At 25.8% G+C, this 21,150-nt stretch overlaps 1 protein-coding gene across 7 annotated transcripts in view; it reads right to left on the bottom strand.

Annotated features, from left to right (window-relative positions):
* The window catches only part of LOC136082347 (uncharacterized), a 448,050-nt gene that overhangs the window by 54,391 nt on the left and 372,509 nt on the right, over positions 1–21,150 (bottom strand). For 5 of the 7 annotated variants that reach the window (XM_065801362.1, XM_065801367.1, XM_065801365.1 and 2 more), the window contains 3 exons: positions 9,099–9,230; positions 7,436–7,566; positions 2,544–2,607 (listed from right to left, as the gene is read on the bottom strand). In XM_065801362.1, the coding sequence (XP_065657434.1) occupies positions 2,544–2,607; positions 7,436–7,566; positions 9,099–9,230 (327 nt within the window). The remainder of the gene's footprint in view (positions 1–2,543; positions 2,608–7,435; positions 7,567–9,098; positions 9,231–21,150) is intronic. The other 2 variants (XM_065801364.1, XM_065801368.1) reach the window with 1 other exon arrangement.

Here is a 21,150-nt window from a genome sequence, read left to right as displayed (position 1 = left end):
ATTGAATGTAACATTTGTACAAATTGCTACAAAAACAATTCTATTCGGAAAATTATTAATGACTTGAATAATTATATTGTCTTTGAAAATTCATTAACGATTGCAATTCTACAACTCTTTTGTACTTCTGCACAAAAGAGTTCTTGTTTGAGTGCATTTACTAGCTGAAACGCTAAATTCGTGAAAGAGAAAAAAAAACAGTTTAACACTTTTCATGTTATACAGTTATAATTAAAATGCTAAGAAAATATAAAAGTGGAGCTTCTAAAAGAAGATTGAAGAAAGAAAGAGAGGAAATGGTAGCTAAACTTCCGAAAATGACAAATTTTTTTTCATCAAACCAAACTAATATGCAATTTTCACAAACTGTAGATAATAATAAAAGCAATGAAAGAAAAGATGAAAACAATAACACGGAAAATGAGGTAGCCTGCCAATGTCCTACAAATGAAATTCAAGAAGTTGAAAGTGTTGAATCTACAATGCATAATAATGAGCTTGACTCAGGTACTCCAATTTTTACTATCTTTAATGACACCTCTAACATCTGCTAAACAAACAATTTACTTTTTAGGCAGTTAATATTTTTATTCTATAAATTGTCACTTATTGTTTTTTTATTAGGCTTATTACTTAGAAGGGCTCCTACTTTTAAATAGCCCCGGGCCCCGAAAAGTCTTAATCCGCCACTGTACATATATATATATATATATATATATATATATATATACATGAATCACAAACATGTGCTTATTTATTACAAGTACATTTTATAACGTTGAAATAGATGCCAATTACGGATCATTTTTCTACCTTCCATGGTGAAAATTACATTTTTTATCTAAAGAGTGTTGGCCAAAAATTATGAGAGTTTTATTACATATTTTATAATTAATGTATATGTTACCTGTAAAGATTAAGACTAATAAATAAATTTAATTTTTTTACAGCTTGTATTGAAGTAATAAATTGTGTAAAGAAAGAGATTTTTAAAGAAGTCGTTTAAAAAACAATCGAAAAGCTATCAATTTGCGAGATACCCGTAAAAACATTCAATACATGAATAAAGAATCGTAAAGAAGTTTGCTTAATTTTGACAATGTAGATTTATTTATTTTGTTTGAAATAAATCAATCAAGTTATTTATAAATTTACTTTTTCTCTAAATTTTAAAGGTAGTTTTGGAAGATTTGCAATGGATAAACCTCGTGAGACCCATACAGGATACCCAGTGGGCATATCCATATGGGCCCCAGAGGAAAACCGCGGCCAAGATCGAGTGGGTTCCCGTTGAGCTTCCCAAATGGGTCCCAGTTGCAAACTCAAATGGATCCCTTACGGTCTTAAAGTACAGGATTTGTCTGGGACCCATGCAAAATTAACGGAGGGCGCACCAATATGGGCCCCATATGGAAACCGTGGCTAAGATCCGGCAGGAAACCATTGGTCTTCCCATACGGAACCCAGTTGATGACCAGTATGAGCCCCGTACGATACCCGTATGTCAATGTTGGCTGGGTAGGGCTGGTAAATAATTTAAGATTCTATCTTTATTTAAAATAAAGTGATGAACTATTTATGTTTTCCTTTACGTGTAGCGAATGTATTTTAGCAAGCCAAAAAGATTTGAAGATCAAGAAATATTAATTGTTAGCAGCACGGAATAAAATGATGATTGAGCTTAAATCGCTTGCCTTCAACCTTTAACAAATCTTAAACTTATTGTGTTGTATATGAACAAATAATATATATATATATATATATATATATATATATAAATATATATATATATATATATATATATATATATATATATATATATATATATATATATATATGATATATGTACTCTAATGATCTTTTATTTAAATACAATTTATTTACGAATTTATACTATATTGCTAAACCGACGGAGATATTTTTGTTTAAAATAGTCTACGTTCTATTTTTTATTACTTGTATAGGATTTTTAAGTGAGTAAGCGTCGACTTATTTCAAGAAAACCTTCCAGCTTTAATAAGTCTCTGTTTAAAGATAAATTCTTGAATTTGTTCAAGTATTTGTTATTATTAAAAAAAACGATGTAAAAAGCAAACAAAATGAACTAAAAGTAACATTAAAACAATCGATGGCGAAGCAACTGTTTAGCGCCAGCTAAAAAACCGCTGCCATGCATGAACCAAGCATTAAACGATAAGCAACACTTGGCATGACCCATGCTTATTTGCCGATGGTGGGCTGGGTATGGCACCAATGATCGGCCATGCATGGACCAAGCATGGAGATTTTTCTGGGAATTTACGTTTTTTTTAATTGTCAAAAAGTTTCATACTTCAGTTCTTTTTCTAATAAGTTTTCTTATAGTAAATAAATTTATAAGTATATATACTTTAATTTTGCATTATGATAATTTGGTAAAAAAAGTAAAATATTTATATAATTGGAGAGACAGTATGGAACAGACTTACCATAATCAGTATTATAGGGTTGCGTACAGTCAGTATGTTATACTAACAATATTAACAAATCAAGAAGAGTTTTACCTTCTAGTGACGCATTAACAGAGATCAAGTATATGGGATTGTTATTTACTCGATAAAATCCAATCTAAATAATAACCCAAAAACAAAAAGATAAAAATGTAAAAAAAATTATATGCATATATGATTTTAAATATTAAAATTTGAAATTATTTTGTTATTTGGTTGTTTTTGGAACTTTTATTAATATTTTCTGTAAATGTTAATTACATGATTTAAAAAAAATTTTCTGAAGTAAACATATCTTTAATCGTTTTGTCTTGAAACATATTTATTTTGAAATACATTAATATAAATGTATATACAAAAATTGATTTTTCATTAAACGATATTGAAAAAATTATTGAAAAACAAAAAAATTTAGTTTTGGAAGAAACTGGAAGACTTGAAAGAAAAGAAAAAAAACTTTGCTACTTTCACCACTGCAAACTTAAAAATGTTATCAGAAAGATTCAAAAAGTTTGAAGAAGACATTTGTTACAACGAAAATTAACACAATTGCTAATCAATATTATATTCCTTAAAAAGATCGCTAATCAATATTATATTCCTTAAAAAAATTATTTTGCGAACAACTGAATGTAATGAACCAAAAAAATTTAAAAATTTAAACAATCAAATAACATTGACAAAATTTGAGGCTGTGAAGCAATAAACTAAAAAGATTGGCGCCGAAATAAAAGACAAATGGCAGATAAGATACAAAATAAAAGAAAAGTTAAGAAAGATAGAGAACAGATTCCCCAGAAACAATTTAAGAATAGACGGTATTAAGGAAAGCGAAAACAAAAGCTGTTGCGAAAGCAGCAATAAGATACAACAATTGTTTACTGAATGTGTTGGCTTTTGTAAAAAAAATTAACATTGAACGAGCTTATCGAGTTGGTAAATAAGATAGTAGAAAGAATAGAACAATTGTGTTTAAATTATTAGACTACAAAGATACATTAGATACTATGAATAAATCCTACGATCAATAAAAAAAATATTTTCATAAATGAAAATTTTTGCGCCCATACTTTAAATAAAAGTAGGGCGCTGAAGAAAAGAATGAAACAAAAACGAGAGTCTGGTAAATATGCAGTAATCTCTTACAACAAATTGATTATCTGGGACTGGAACCTAATGGAAGTAATCCAAAAAAATTACCTACTGAATATTTTTAATTTCAGGTTGTTTATCTTTATTTCTCCCAATTTTTAACTTCTTATTTTTTTATATTTAATTAAAACGGAGAGGAATTTCATTATCTGTTATCTAATTATCTGTTCAAAAGTATGGCTCTTTTGATAATGAAATGAACACTGATTATTAAAATCAAAAAAATTTAGAAAGTAAATACTAAAAATCTTCAGAATGTGTACAACTTCTTCAACTAGATAAAAATAAATTCTCAATTTTGAACAATAATATCAGAAGTCTCAATGAAAATTTCCAAAAATTTTAAAATATTACTAGACAGACTTAAATACACTTTTAAAACATTGAATTACGATAACTTGTTGCAAAAACGATGAAACTAAATAACTAAAGAAATACATTTTAGTTTAGCAACCATGAGAATTTAAAACAGTTGAAGGCGTGAGTATTTACGTTTGCAATTTATCAAATTTATTTTACTTGATGATCTTCGCGTGAAGCAGATTGTTAATCGTTGTGCATTGAATTGATTAGCAAAACAAAAAAAAAACGTGATTATTAATAATATATATAGAAAACCATCTGGTAATTTTAAAAAGTTTAAAAATCGTTCTAAAACATTTTTAACAAAGTTTTAATTTAATCAAAAACATTTTGGGGGTCCTAAACATTAATTCATTTGATCTTACATCAAACAAAAATATTAAACATTTCTTCAATTCCCTTCTAAAATACCTAATTTCAACAATAGACATACAGACAAGAGTAACCAAAAACTCCTATTACTTCTTGATAACATAATAATAAATAATGTTGGTGATGACCAGCTTCGTACTGGTATTACCAAAAATGAACTCTCTGATAATTTCCCTCTTACTAAGTTTTTAATTGCGTAATACTTAGCAGATATCCGTCTATAGCGAATTTATCTACATCTATAAACGACTGATCAATGAAAATTGCATACAAAAATTTAATGATCTTTTACAAAAATAACGTCAATTGGGATTATATTATTGTTCTTATTCTGCGGGGTTATTATATTATTATTATTCTCATTATAACAATAATATAATATAACTATATATATATATATATATTATTATTATTATGAGAATAACAATAGTATATATATAGTTGTTTTTATAGTATTAAAATCACAGATGAATAAAGTTAATCTTTTTTAAGGGACATTTTTTTCACATAAAAATTATTTCTTTAGCACAATGTTTGCTGTTGTTTCTTTTAAGGAAACAAATAAAACTAATCACTTCCCAGTGAAAGGGCTTACTAAAAAGGTTAATATATTAGATATTAGGCAACTGATAAAAAAATAAAAAAACTCAGGTTCAAATTTTTACCCTTTTCTTCAACAACTACAACTTGTTGCAGTACTTCTGCTAATTTAGGTATCAGTTTATTTAATTACTAAGCAAAGTTAGATAAGAGATATTTTAGCATCTTTTACGTTTTAATGTGTATATAACTGAGTTGCCACTTAACCTGGAAATCTAGGGATAAATGAATCCATTTATTTTGCTTTTATATTGAGAAGTAATAAAAAATAGGAAACTGGGATTGTAACAATACAAACATTATTTTATGATTTTAGGTCATACCGCATCAATTACTTTTGTTATAGAGCGTTTAACTAAAGTAGTTGCATTATTCGAAGAAAGTGAGTCAAGCAGACTCAAAAATTACATTCTGCAATGATATTTTCCCTGCAAAAACAGCATAATGGAGCTTCTGGAATTACTTAACAACAATTAACTGCTGGTTTTACTTTGGCATTCCAAAAAATATTGGTTTTTATTATTATATTGTATTTTTATGTTTATAAAATCAAGACATAAAATTATGAAACATGCTGTTTTTATAAAAACTATAGACTTTATTAGTGACATTATTTAATAAATGTCGTTTTGACAAAAGTTATGAAAATGAGCGGAAAATATGAAGTTGCTTTTTGACTAACATCAAGGCAAACATAGGTTTAATAAGCCGACGCTGCTTTAGTTACTTTTGGCAAGCAACTGATATTTTGTCAACTAAACTTTAGCAATTATTTAAAATTATAAAATATTAGAATACTTTGTCTTTATGACATTATGTTAAATATTACATAGTTTATATAAGTTAATTTAAATAAAACTGAAATAGTTTTCTTCAACTGTATAGTAATTAAGTTAATTTAGGTAATTAAATTAAGTTCCAAACAAACTAAAACTATTAGAATAGTCAAATGGAGAGCAGCCAATGCTCTCCATTTGACGGTTCTACTAGTTTTCTCGTTTGGGTCAAAGTCATTTACACTCAACAAACTTTTTATACAGGATTATGGAAAAAAAACTAATAGGGGTCTGTCTCGATACAAATCGTGAATCTCGTTAAGTTGCCCGATTGGTTTCCATCGAGAAACCAATGTAGTTTTGAGGCAGTTTTGTTCCCAGGATATAATCATCTTAATTTTTTGCAAAACATCCTTATCGGGCTTAAGCATAAAGATATAAATGTTTGGAGTTTGTTCCATGTCTGGATTCACCCCTGTTACCAAACCGATCTTTGAATTAGCAATGCCTGGAGCACCAAACTAGTTATACTTTTTTTGTTTTACCATGGTATTTTTACTCTTTCAAATGTCAGAACTCTTTCAGAAGTAGCAATAGTGTTGTTAATTAATTCTAGATTTCTTAAACAGATTTTTGTCTTTAATTTATAAATAACTCCATTTTAAGTATAACTTATATTTTTTTGTGTTCACTAAGTTTTAACTATGTTACTAATATTTTGATAATACACAAATATCACAGATAAAAAAAAACGTCATAAATTATCCAAATACTCTGTTAAATGTAAAAATATATTCTTTGTATGATCGAATTTAATTTAAAATATTTATGTAAAAATGGGTTTTAATTACAACTTTGTCTAAAGTATTTCCTAATTAGATATTTAATGTTAATAAATACCAATTTTAAACCTTTTATTTGAGGCACATAGTATAATTATTTTGACATGAAATATATTCAGTGTTTTGTATATATGTTTGCTTTTTATTTCTAAAAACATTAAAATTATAATATATAATTGTAAAATCAAAAGCAAACACTTAACTCTAAAAGTTTATCCCGTTAAACATATCATAAACAATACATGCTAATACTTTAAATTAAATCAAATAAAAGAAAAAAAAAAAGCATCAAAATTTTCATTTAAAAAAAGGTAGTTTCAAAGTAGAAAAATAAAAAAGTAGTAAAACTTATGCATTTTAAAGTTAAGAAAACAAAAACAAAAATGACGTTTTAATTAAAAGATATAATATTTATAATATATATGCGGTAGTGGTGTTGTGGTAGAATGCTTGCCTCGTATGTGAAAAGTTCCCCGGTTAATCACCAGCACTTTACTGATAGTATCGCGCTAACTTGTTTCTATGCGCATCAGCCTTATTTGTCAAGATTCATGTTTTGGAGTTATATAGGTAAGAGAGAGTTGTAACCACAAATAAAATAGCCTTCTCGACTGTAGTGCTAAATTTGGTCTTGGAGAGGTGAATTAAGACTTAAAAAAAATTCTTCCTCAAAATATTCAACCAGTTTGCTTTGGTTTGAATTCAGAGAATTTTTTGATTTTAGCCTTTAATAAAGCATTGAGTTTTAACTGATACTTTGAAAGAAAAACTTCTATACATAAACTCAATTAATTTTAAAATCTTTGAAAATTATATAAAAATATAAACTAAAAAAACTTACGTCAAATAGTATTATTTCTTTGTATTGATCAAATGTCAGAACTATTTCCGAAGTAACAAAACTATTGTTGATTAATTCTATATTTTTTGAATAAAAAATTGTCTGATCTGCATCCATTATGTAATTAACTGCTAAAACAGCAAAATAAAAACATACTTTCAATACAGTTTCAGTTTCTATTTTAGTTTTAAATGAAACAAATAAACTTAAAGTTATTGTTGAAAATAATTTATAAAAATAAAAAAAAAGAACAACCAATGTTTTTGAAAGGAAATTATAATGAAGGGCAATCAAAAATATGCATGTGTGAAAGATGCATCCTCTTTATATAAAAATACGAGTTCTGAGTTCTACTTGTTGCAGCATATTAATGCATTCTTTGCTATTAATTGCATGTATTTATACTTAATATAGCAAATTTAAACATAAAAGATTTGTCTGAAGAGCATCTCTATTAAATAATTATTTGTAAACATTTTAATTTTTCTATACTATATTTTAGTTTTAGAATAATTTTAGTTAGTACTTAAAAATGTAAAAACAAATATGATTTATCTAATTTGATTAAATTTTTTTTTTTTTTCTTGCTATTTTAAGCTATTTTGACTATTATTTTATTACTTTGACTATAGTGTTATCGTGTTTCATTTATTTAATTGATTTGAATTTACAAACTTAGTTAAAATTTAATAATTAACAATGTAATGAGCAAAAAACTTTTTTAAAAGCAATCTTATATTACAAAAATCCATATTAGATAAACTTATCCGAGTTTTGAGGGAAAATTTAAGACAAATAAAATTTTTTTATTCAAACATGGCAACCCCTACAAAGATTTTAGAACAAAATGTGGTAAAGTCAGCAACAACTTCTATACAGAACCTAACTGGGTAGATAAGCAGTGCATTAAGATATTTGCAATTTATTTGGACTAAATAGATATTTGCATATCATGTACTTTTTGTAGCTGTTAAAATAATGATAAAAAAATTCCTGATTTCATTGCAAATGTTATCATTACAATACTAATATAGATATATTATTCAAAAAATTATCAAGCAAGTGAGCAAAATTATTTTCAAATTTGCTCAGTTTGAGAAAGATAATCTTAAAACCAATGCTAAACTTTTCTTGTTAGTTTTATTTGAACCATTTCATTTTTTACCTAGTTATTTCTGGTGCTGCACCATGTGTGGTAAAATTAGCTTAAACAATAAAAATATTATTAATTATTTATATTTAATTAATAATAATTAAATTTATTAATTTAATATGACCCAAGAGCGCTTGTATATATAAAAAGAAGATTTTGATGTACAAAATTGTTTTAAAAGCTAAATTGCAAAATTTTGTTTTCCAAACATTATGTGAAATTATTATCTAAGCAACAAAACTTTTAATTTAAAAAACGTATTTTGTTACATTACATTAGAAACTTTTTTTAATGGAAAAAAGTATTTTTGCAGCAAGATAAAATATTAGAATTAACTATTCTCTAAATATAAATCTTAAAAAAAAAATGCATTTTAGAGATTGTTTTGCATAGTTTAACAGCTTAACATTGGTTTTTCACAACATGTTTAAGTAAACTTTTAGAACCTTATTTATAAAGATATAACTTATAAAATAAATGATCAAAAAGTTAAAAAGTAAAGTTTCTTACACAAATTAGATGGTCGAAGTGCATACGAAATTATTGATAGTCTAAAATTGAAACTGATACTCGCTAGATTGATCCATAATGGATCAATAAAAACTTCGAGTCTTTCATTCTTAGTTGCCCAAAATCCTAAAACTTTAAAGTGTAAATATAAATAAATAAATAAAAATTATCCATTACATAACTTATTTATAATACTCTAAAACAAGTTTGCCCACAAAATTATCATACTTTAACAATATTTTAACAATAATACTTTAATTAAAAATTATAATTTTTTGTAAGTAAAAAAGAAAAATATTATAAATATCCACAAAATTTTCAGTCTCAATATTTAAATAAAATAAAAATATTGAGATTGAAACATTAACAAACAATTTTTGATTTTAATTGTAAGTGCTTTTGTTCAAAAAATATTTTTGAATAAAAGCACTTATAAGAAATTATAAATAACTTTGTTTTAATATATGCAAATATTTACTTAAATGAGCTCTCGAGCCGAAAAAAAGGAAAGGAGAAACAAAGAAAAATCAACATTAGGTCAAAAATAAACATGGATGGTACAGGAAATTTCGGAAAACTTCCATTCAGAAAATCCTCTACATGTAAAGTTGTTCTGTGCAATTCCAATTTTTATTTATGAACTTACATTTAAAATGCTGACTATTTCACCCTAGTTTGTCACGATTGCAAATCAGTGTTACAAAATCAGACGATCAGGATACGAATGGAGAAGATGATGAAATAGGTGCAAGATGAACAAGCAGGTTGACGGTATACTAGAAAAATATTTGAATATGCATAAACCAGAGAAAACAGTTATTGCAAATATTTGTTTATGAGTTTAATAATTTTATTGGTATTCTTTGACTTAATTTTAATGTAAACTTTTATTTTCTGCAAATGAGATTAAATTTAAAAAATATTTGATGGATAAAATATTTGATATATAATTTTCACTACGAAAGCTAGATTAGTTAATTTTTTTTAATTATCGAAATAAAAACAAGTATAGTGCACAAACATTTTTTCTTTAAATCCCCACTGTATGAAAATGTTTTATATAAGTTTATAACTATATATAGTTTTATAATATAAAAGTATAGTATAAGTAGTATAGTATCAAAGTTTTTCAACATATTATAATAGTAATGAAAAATATAAAAAACAAGATCAGGTCTTTTATCACTATATCTTATTTATAAATTTCAAGTCCTATATAGCTCATATTACTTATATAAAGTTAAAAAGTAATAATGTAATTTTAACTTATATTAGTTTTAAAACTTAAATAAATTGAAATTATGTTAACTAAATTAAAGAAACTATTAGACAAGATCAAAAAGTTTAACAAAAGTTTACTTATACAAAATCTAAACACTTTATATACGTATTATAATCCAAAAATGGATGTCTAAAATACGTTTGATTATAACCGTTTTATGGATGTTTGTTCTAAATGTTAATCTGGATTTCATTCTGAACGGATAATCAACCAAATCTGAACGTTTTGTCGAAACGCTTTTTTGACATTTAATAGACATTTGTTTATTAACTGTGGTATTAATCAAATATATTTAGTTTTACTGATACCTCTTCGTTGATATCTTTTTTAGTATTTTTTAAATGTGTACGCCGTTTTTTATTTTGTCTCGAAACAACATTGAAATCAAAATAATAATATCTATCGGTTTCATAAAGAGTTGTTTGAAATAGATTAGAAGTTTTTTATATTAATTTAATTATTATTACATAAATAGATTATTTATTAGATTTTTTAAGCAATTTAACTTATATTTACTTTTATAATATATGAAATAAAAATTCAAAAAAAAATTTAGGCTATATTTAATTTTTTATATAGAAAATTATTACAACGAAAGTATTTATTGAGTACATGAAGGCAAAAAATATTATACAAATTTTATTGCTATGTCATATTGAACAAGACAATTATACTGTACATATTATATTATATGACAATAAAAGATATATGGCTTAATAAAAGGAAAAGTAAGTCAAAAATTGGTTTAGTCATAATCTATATTTTGAATGTATAATTTTTATAAAATGTATAAAATGAAAAGATTTATTAAATTTAATTGTCATTATATTTAATAAATCTTTTCTTTTTTTTTTGGCAGTATTTGTTTTTGTTATATGTTTATAATTTTAAAAAAATGCTGCCCAAACCCAAACTAATAGTTGATATAACAGTACTCTCGTGCATGTTCTACCTTTATAATATATATATATATATATATATATATATATATATATATATATATATATATATATATATATATATGTATATATATATATATATATATATATATATATATATATATATATATATATATATATATATATATATATATATATATATATATATATATATATATATATATATATATATATATATATATATATATATATATATATATATATATATATATATATATATATATATATATATATATATATATATATATATATATTACAAAGACATAAGCAAAAGTTTTACTAAAGGATATCAGTTAACCATTCAAGAAATATTGTAAAAAAATATTTTACAAAATGAAGAAGAGAAAATTAAATATCGCATTTTAAACTACACAACGCCTGTTTTTTGCGCAAAAAAAGTTTTCATCCACCCTGCACTCTAATCTCAATTTGTTATGTAATCAGTATTAAAGTAATGTTTTTTAAATATAAATTAGATTTAGTAAGATTTTTGTATTATTTTTTTCTTTTTATGAATCTTTTATATTTTTAATTTTTGTTAGAATAGTTATTAAAAATGAGAGTTGCAGAGGAAATTCAATCACTTATTGTTAGACTATGGAAGGAGGGAAAATCACAGCGAAATATAGGAGAAATAGTTAAGAAACCATGTTCAACTGTGCAGTCCATTATCAAGAAATACCAAACCACCAAAAAAATTGCTGATAAGCCACGTACAGGACGTCCAATTAAGATTCAAGTATTGCATCGACAAGCTATTCTGAGAAGAGTCATCCAGAATACTTAAATAAGTGCTCCAAAACTTGCTGAAATGCTGCAAAATGATTACAATTTAAAAGTGGATCCTGAAAATATTAGAATAACATTAAGAAGAGCTGGATACAATGATAGAGTACCATTGAAAAAGCCCTACATTAGCAAAGTAAACAAAGCCAAACAACTACACTTTGCAAAGCTTTATATTAATGAACCACAAACATTCTGGGAATCTGTCCTTTTCACTGATGAGTCAAAATTTAATGTGTTTTCATCAGATGGAAGAGTTAAAGTTTGGAAAAAACCGAATGAAGCATTTAAAAAACAAAACTTGTGTCCAACGGTGAAGCATGGTAGAGGAAGTGTTTTAGTGTGGGGGTGTATGAGTGCTTCAGGTGTAGGAAACTTGGTTTTCATTGATGGAAATATGGATCAAAATGTGTATTTAAATATTCTAAAAATAATCTGGAACAAAGTGCCCACAAATTGGGACTTACTAAGTCATTTATTTTTCAGCAAGATAACAATCCAAACATACAGCCAAACGTGTCAAGGAATGGCTTATATTTAAAATAGCTAAGTAACTTTATACACCCCCAAAATCTCCAGATTTAAATCCTATTGAACATCTGTGGGATGAATTCGGTAGAAGAATTAGGAGCCATGATGTGAGGAATTGGCAACAACTACAATCAGTAATTATGAAAGAGTGGGGCTCAATCACTCCAGAAACTACCCAAAGCTTTGTTGATAATATAAAAAACAGACTGCATGAGGTAATAAAAACTTGTGGTGAAAACACAAGATATTAAAACACTAGCAAATTGAGTTTGAATAACAATTTTATTTGATTTTTATAAAGTGGATGAAAACTTTTTTGGCGCAAAAAACAGGCATTGTGTAGTTTAAAATGCAATATTTAATTTTCTATTCTTTATTTTGTAAAATCTTTTTTTACAATATTTCTTGAATGCTTAACTGATATCCTTTAGTAAAAATTTTGCTATAACTTTGTTCAATACAAATTTATCGCGTCTAAAAAATAAACAGGACAGGTAGATAAAAACTTTTTTGACTCTTTTATACTATATATATATAATTATTTAAAATACAGTATGAAAAATGTCTCCATATATGTACAATATAAATAGACTTTACACAAATATCTTAGGCTTTGATTGTTTAATTTTTCACAGCAATGTTTATTTTATATATATAGTTGATTTCAATAAAAAAGGCATGGTAACTATTTTTAAACATGTTTTGGTATAATAATATTATTATATCTAACTATATTTAAATAGTATTTATATAGTAACTATATTTAAGTAGTACTAAAACAACTACAATAGAATAATAGCAAGTATTATTTTGTTTTTAGTTGTTTTATTTAATAAAGTGTTTTTGGTCAAAACAACACAAGAAAATAACTCATTTTGATCATCTTACATTTAAATTAAGCAATATTTTCATCACAGATTTAATATACTGAGAGTGTGCATATTTTGCGCATATGTAAATAGTAATGATTTTAAATTATGAAAGGTTTCAAATTTCTGACTCAGACTGTAGTTCTTCAGTTTGGTATATTGGAAGGGTTTATTATTTTTAACACATATCTGTTCTTTTTACTTAAAAGATATTATTTTTAACACATATCTGCGCTTTTTACTTTTCCAGCTGAGTAGTAAACAACTATTCTTCGCAGTTGTTTTTTTGATTCATTTTATTCTTTACAAGCTTGACATTTGTTTGAGCTATCATTTTGGTCCATCCAAATCATATAACCTGATGTTTGTGTTTAGCTTTGATTTTTAAAGCTTTTAAATGATATCCTGCAGTACTAATTGGTGAAGAAAAGTACAACAACAGCAAAAAGAAAAACAGGAAACTGATATCTACATTAAGTGTATATTAAATCCAGAACTTTTATTAAGCTAAAAAGACACTCTTTACAATAAACATTGAAATATATATTTTTAATAAAATGATTTTTTTTTTTGGTTTAAAGAAATATAGACAAAGCATTTATTTAAATAAAATCTTTTTTTTTCAGCAACTTTTTTATAAAATTATTAAGCATAATAAATATTAAGTTATTGATTAGAAGGTCGAGTATAAGATGAATGAGATGTTACAGTGTTTTAAAGCTTTGTTGTTGAGTTTGTTGTTGTTGTTGTGTCAAGCAGTTACGTGCACCATGGTTAAAGAACTGCTTGAGTTGCAACCAGGCACTAAAGAAACTTTTCCATATGCTATTTATCTTTTCATTATATGATAGCAGATTTTATTATAAAAATTGGTTTAGTAGTTTTACATTGAAAAAAAAAACTTGCTCTTACTTAAAATCCTGCACCATATTGGAAAATAGAGTATCAGTATGCCAGGTAGCCTTATTTCAAGGTAATTTAAACCATCCTATTTTAACTGTTTCTTTTTTTAAAGGTAAATTTAACCGTCATTTTGAAGGTCTTATTATATGGAATATTAGGACAATTTTATTTTTGAAAAAATAACATGTTTGATATTACATTTAGTTATTGTCGACATCTGGTGTTCTACTTTTTAAAATGCAGGTGTTAGGTTATATGAGTATTACTTTACTTTTATATTGTTTTTATTGAAATATTTCCACAGTTTTTTAATGTACTACATATTTTTTTTTTTAAACTAGGCAATAATGTTAACATTATACTGGTTTTATTTACACTTTGTTGAATGTAGATACACTCATGTCATGAAGTTACTTGCCACCAAATCGCTTTTTGATATAAGCCCTTAAAAAGGTGTCTTTAAAGACTGGTTAGTTTATTTAGTCTATTCTAGTATCTCTTAACTAGTTGATTTCTATGTTTCGAACAATATATCAGTGTTTTCTTTCAGGGCTACATTTAAAGTCTGCAGACCGCTACGTGAAGCAATTTTCGTTTAACGTTATTGATTCTTTACAGTATCAAGTATCTAAGAGAAGTGTGAAAAGTTTCTTTTTGTATTAAAAATATTTTAAAAATAGAGTGGCTAAACACAATTTAAAAATAAAGACGCAATTTTAAAAACAAAGACATTAATTTATCAAGATTATGTATAAATTTTTAGATAATAATTTTATTTTGATTATAATTTGTAAATTGTATTTGTAAATCTAAATCTTAAACTAATTTCTATTACTATTTTAGATGTTGTTTTTCATATTTTATAATAAACGCCAAGGCGTAGGCGAATTGATTTACCATGAGTGTTTGAGCTAGTAATGGTTTTTGAAAAATTTGAAAAAGTTAAAAATGTGTCATCAATGCATTGTTTTGGATATTATCATGTAATAAAAATAATAAACAGTTTTGCTAAAGATATGAGTCTATATTCGAAGAAAAGTACAAAAATAGTTTTTGGAAGGCTCATACCTCCAAATTGAAGTTGAAGGAAGGCTCATACCTCCAAATTGAAGGCTCATACCTCCAAATTGAAACAAGCCCGTTAAATTTTCTCAAGTTTCAAATTGTGTTGCACAACAAGTTAAACCAGTGTTTGATAAAGCTTCAATACGCACAGTAACAATTTACAGAGTTGTCCAATTAATAAATGAATACCATGAAAGTTATTGCAATCTTATGATATCCTTCAAGCGTGAAAAAAAAAAAGTAAAGTTCAAAAACAGAGTTAAAGATTAAAAAAAAAATCATTGTTAATGTTTGATGTCTCGGCGTGTAAGTGTATAATAACATAAGACTGCAATTGTAAAATAGTCAATGAAGTTTGTGAATGCGAGTCTTCTTTATCAATTATATGTAAGTGTGAAAAAGAAAAAAAAATCCCCATCATTAAACTAAAAGTTTTGTACTTCCAAAGAATGCACGGTATTGGTAAAATTAGAAATGTTGACATAGAAGAAACAAAAAAAATTAAATAAAAATACAATAGGAAATTTGCTGAATTTAAAAGAACTCTACCCGCTAATAATCTATTATCACAACATTCATGCTCAAGTCATTTAGATGAAACACTAAAGCAAAAAGAGTTTAATAGTGATGCCTCTTTAGCCATTGAAAAAGTCATTGATGAAGAGTTACAAGAATTTAAACTAACTAAGTCATCATGGCAGATTTGCATTCCAATGAAAAATACTGCTCTGACTAGCAATCGCTTTAAATTATCAGACAAAGCAACAGCAGCTAATACCTCAAGTGTTTTGCAAGATTTTGGTATCGTAAAAAATTATGACTACAGTCTTGTTGTTTACAAAAATATAATTAGAAGATCAAAAGTGGATAACTGTTCACAACTTCAAATGCAGAGCAAGGAAAATTATAACCCACTTTGAGGACTGTATTTTGATGGGAGAAAAGACAAAACTCCAGTGGTTGAAAAACTTAAATTAAAACGGTTTCGACAAACCATAAAAGACGAACATTATTCAATTTTATAAGAACTAGGCTCTGTGTACGTTGGTCATATTTCACCAACTTCTGGGTCTGCTGAAAAGATTTTTATTTCATGAACTAGACGTAAACAGATGCGATGGCACTATTACTAACACCTGATGGAAATCCGGTGTTATTTCCACAATTAAAAAATATGTAAAAAGATCAAAAAGACTTACATGCAGCAGTTCTTGAAAGATATAAGTTCTCCTATAAAATCAGGCAGTTGTTCTGAAGATTTATTTGTTTGTGAACCTGGAACAATTTCACAATCAAGGTGGTTAACAACTGCAAACAAAAAATACTTCACGAATGGAACAGAACATGTATTTAATATGATAAAATTCTAAATGATTTGCTAAAAGTAATGAACCTAGTAATAAAGCGAATCGGTTTTTTTGCACATTCAGAAAGCGTTTAGAAATGGAAGAAGACAAACTTTTTCATATTAGGGAAATGAGATTTATAAGAATTATAAAGGCAAGAAACCTAGCTTCTCAAAGAAAGTTTATTAGGAGTTTTCAACTTCCAAAATTTAATTTCCTTACTTGCGACTATACAGAGATAATTAACTGGAACAATACTACGCTTTTGCCGCCACCTTTGCTGCGAAGAATCTCAAATAAAGATATATGGTCAAAGATTTAAACAGGTGAAACAGCGGCTGAGTGAAACTTTAAAAGTTTACATGTCACATCCAAGCAGTAGAATGATGCGTAAAGCTTGTAACAGAGGCTTTACAAAAAGTAGCTGGCTTCAATTCCAGAGATAGCTTTATAAAAACTAAACATAACTTCACACCCACAATGCCTAATTTTTCAAATAAATCATATTTTAAATTACCAACAGAAATTAGCAAAAAGTAAAAGAATAAATATTTCTTTAAAAAAGTTATAGTCAAAAAGGTGACTTTAAAAAAAAAAAAAAATAAGACTTCTTATTTACCAATCCAATACTTTTTTTCACTTATATTGTCTCCAGATATTTGTTAAAGAATTTATTCAATTTCATTTTATTTGGAAGTAAATTATATAAAGGGAAAATTTCTTCAATTATTTGAGTACAATGTATAGGCTCCAGACGTATACCAATAATATTTTTTTTTTTGCATTATCTTTAGGTTCCCTAAAAACAAGTTTTTCGCGGTACAGCAGGTCAAAAATCAAAAAATAAAATTTTTTGGCCCACCCTACTTGTTATATATATATAAATATATATATATATATATATATATATATATATATATATATATATATATATATATATATATATATATATATATATATATATATATATATATATATATATATATATATATATATATATATATATATAAATATATATATATATTTTTTTTATTGATGAAAGAAGAACACAATATTAAATAACGGCATAGCCTATATATTGTGTCTTTAGTGATGTATTCTGTAGCCTACAACCCCCTATTATATACATATATATATATATATATATATATATATATATATATATATATATATATATATATATATATATTATATATATATATATATATATATATATATATATAAATATATAAATTTTTTAAAACTGTTGTTGGTGTATGAGGAGCCCATTTGCAAAACTTGCAAAGACCGAGTAAATTGATTCTGAAAAAATGATGAAAAACTGAAATAGTAATAGTTGGGCATCAACAAAAATCGAAAACTTTCAGTAATTCTAACATTGGAATAGATAATAAAAATCAGTATTTAAAATGTGGTAAAATCTCAAAAGTTAACAGATCCTTAAATATAATCTTTAAATGAAAAGGTTAGATTTTTTTGATTTCAAAAACATGACTATAAAATTAATTGATTTATTGGTTTCATGTTTTTGATGAAAATATTATATCATGCATAACAGTAAGTTATTTTTTTGTTTAAAGTTAGTTACTTATTGCATAGTAATAATAGTTTAGTTAGCGTTTACATTTGTATAAGGCAACTTGATTGAGTCTTTATTTTATTCTTTATTTTATATTCTATAAATCTTAATTATATATATATTTTTTTGTATTTTGCAGAGACCATGATCACGTTTACCAAGAATGAACATGAAAATTGTGTTGGGGATATACTGAAAAGAGAGGCAGATAAAAAAAAAAGTGTCAGTGACAGTGAAATTTAAACCAAGACAACAGATTTTAAAACACTTTTTTGACCTGTAGTTTAAACTATGTTTTAATATTGTGTATACTTCTAATTTTGTGTTTTATTTGTTTTATAAAAAAAGACACACTAGTTGTCGTTTCTGTAATGTTTTCTGAATGTTAAATTTTTGTTACCAAAACTCAACAAATTCTGTAAGTGATTCTGACGCTCATTGCATAACAATGTATATATAAATGTCTTTTAAACATCTATATATACATTGATGTTTAAAAATAGACGTTAGAAAATAAGCCTTTTAAACGTTCAAAAGACATTCAAAATATTTTTTGAACATTTAAAAGACATATACTCTAGACCAATTTTCAATAAGTGCACTTTAACGGAAAGTCTTATTTAAGTCTTTTTACGACGTCTTTAGAACATCCTAAAAGGACGTGTTTGAGCGTCTTATCTAGAATTAGTATAGAACGCGTCCAAGACATTCTGTCTAAACGTTCATTTTACGTTTTGTGTACGTCTCCATGTTGACTAGTTAGATTTATTTATAATTTAATATAATTTGTCTTCAAGACATTTTGATTGCATATATAAATCTATGAAGTTTAAACACCTTGAAATTTATATTAAAATAAATTTTGAGTAGAAAATATTTGAACCAAGTAGATCAATATGATGATTGCTAGCAACTATTTTTTATCTTTTTTTGTATTATTTGAAAAAGTAAATAAACTTAGAGGGCAAGTTGTTACAATATTTTAACCAAAATATATCTATACTTTTAAATAAAAACATTCCTTATGATTATATATGACTAGAGTAGAATACTTTTTGACTTGGAAATAATAATTTAGGTATTTTTTTGTTGCATATAAGTCTGCAAGTTTGGTTGTATCACTGAACTTAAAATAAAAAAGTGTAACTATCACTATGAAATTAGGTTGTAGCAACCAGGTTTTTTTCAAAATTATTTTCAGTTAATATTATTCTACACATATTATATTCTGAGCTTTTTATAGCTCTTCAAAAAAAAAGTTAAAATGCATTATATTAACTTTTAAATATGGTTTAAAAGCTGTTGTATCACTGAACATATCAAAAAGATAATTAGCGTTTTAGATCATCCCTAGGGCAGTCCTAGCAAAATTTGTTGGACTTTAAACATTCCAAAGGTGTCTTTTATAGATCTTTTATGTATGAGGTTCAAGCTTTTGTTTTTAGTCCCGGGAAAATGTTCAAAAGATGTCATTTTTGCGTCCTTCGTAAACGATCTTGCCTCAAAGTGAAAGCGTCTATAATTTGTTCCAAGAAAATATCAAAAAGTAGTCTTTTTAGCTTCCTATTAGTATCGAATCATTTTGAAATAAATTTGGACTAACAGGACTCAAAAAAGACTTTTTTTGATCGTATATGTTTTGTTTATTCACCCATTTTGAATAATATAAAATGCAGAAGTAAACCTTGTTTATTTCTTACTTCAATGTAATTGCTATATTTTCATTTTTATATCAATGTTTTTGGCCTTATTAAAATTCTTATAAAGTTAATGGTAAAACATATTAGACAAAGTATTACATATAAGAAATTATAAGGGTATGAAATTATGTTAGGAATCGTCTTGAGAAACGATTATTATAATTTACTTATAAATTTAGAATTTATATTTTTACAACATGTGGCTAAGTTCTTAGCAAGACGCAGTGTATTTGTTTATTATATTTTCAACATGTGGCTAATTCTAAGCAACGTGCAGTGAATGTGGGTACATCTTAGCAAAACGCAGTGCATGTGGCTAAGTCTTCGCCGCATGCACTGCATATTGCTAATACTTAGCCACATGTAGTAAAAATGATGCGGGATGCAGTTTGTATTTAATCTTGGCCAAAAAATAGATACCACAAGGAAGTAATTATTACCGTATGGCATATCAAATAGTCCTTTTAATTTTATGAAATTGAAAATAATGTCATTAAAAAGTTTATTATTATTTTAATTATTGAGGATTTGTAGATTTCATGGGCATTGAAGGAAAATCAGAAAGTCACCAGCTAACTTGAATTATTTTTAAAAAAAGATAATCTTTGTAGAAACGTTACATCAATCTTGAACAGAGCAGTTTTTTGATATATTGTAATTATGTTGTAACAAGCGATGTATAATATATACTGTGATATAAAATATACAGCAATAATATATATTGAATAGTGCAACATGGTTAATAATGTTTAGAAATAACTATCGTGTTCAAGATGTAGTTGTTCAACAAAGTTTAACTTTTTTTAACAATGAGGTCAGCAAACTAGTAGTCTAATGTTAAACAATATATAGGAAAAAGATATATTAAGTTAAAAAACAATATTGAAAGAAGCTTTATTTCTTTAAAAACATATATTGTTAAATAAATGGTACACAGCGTTAGAGGCCTTTCACTGTTTTACTATAGCAGTAGTGATGAAAATAGTGAAAGGCCTCTAGTGTTTTTATCAGTTATTTAATTATAAAGATATA

The sequence above is a fragment of the Hydra vulgaris genome, chromosome 07, assembly GCF_038396675.1.
Source record: "Hydra vulgaris chromosome 07, alternate assembly HydraT2T_AEP".
Taxonomy (NCBI): Eukaryota; Metazoa; Cnidaria; class Hydrozoa; order Anthoathecata; family Hydridae; genus Hydra; species Hydra vulgaris.
The sequence above is the reverse complement of the archived record's forward strand: the minus strand, read 5'-3'. Positions and strand labels throughout refer to the sequence as shown.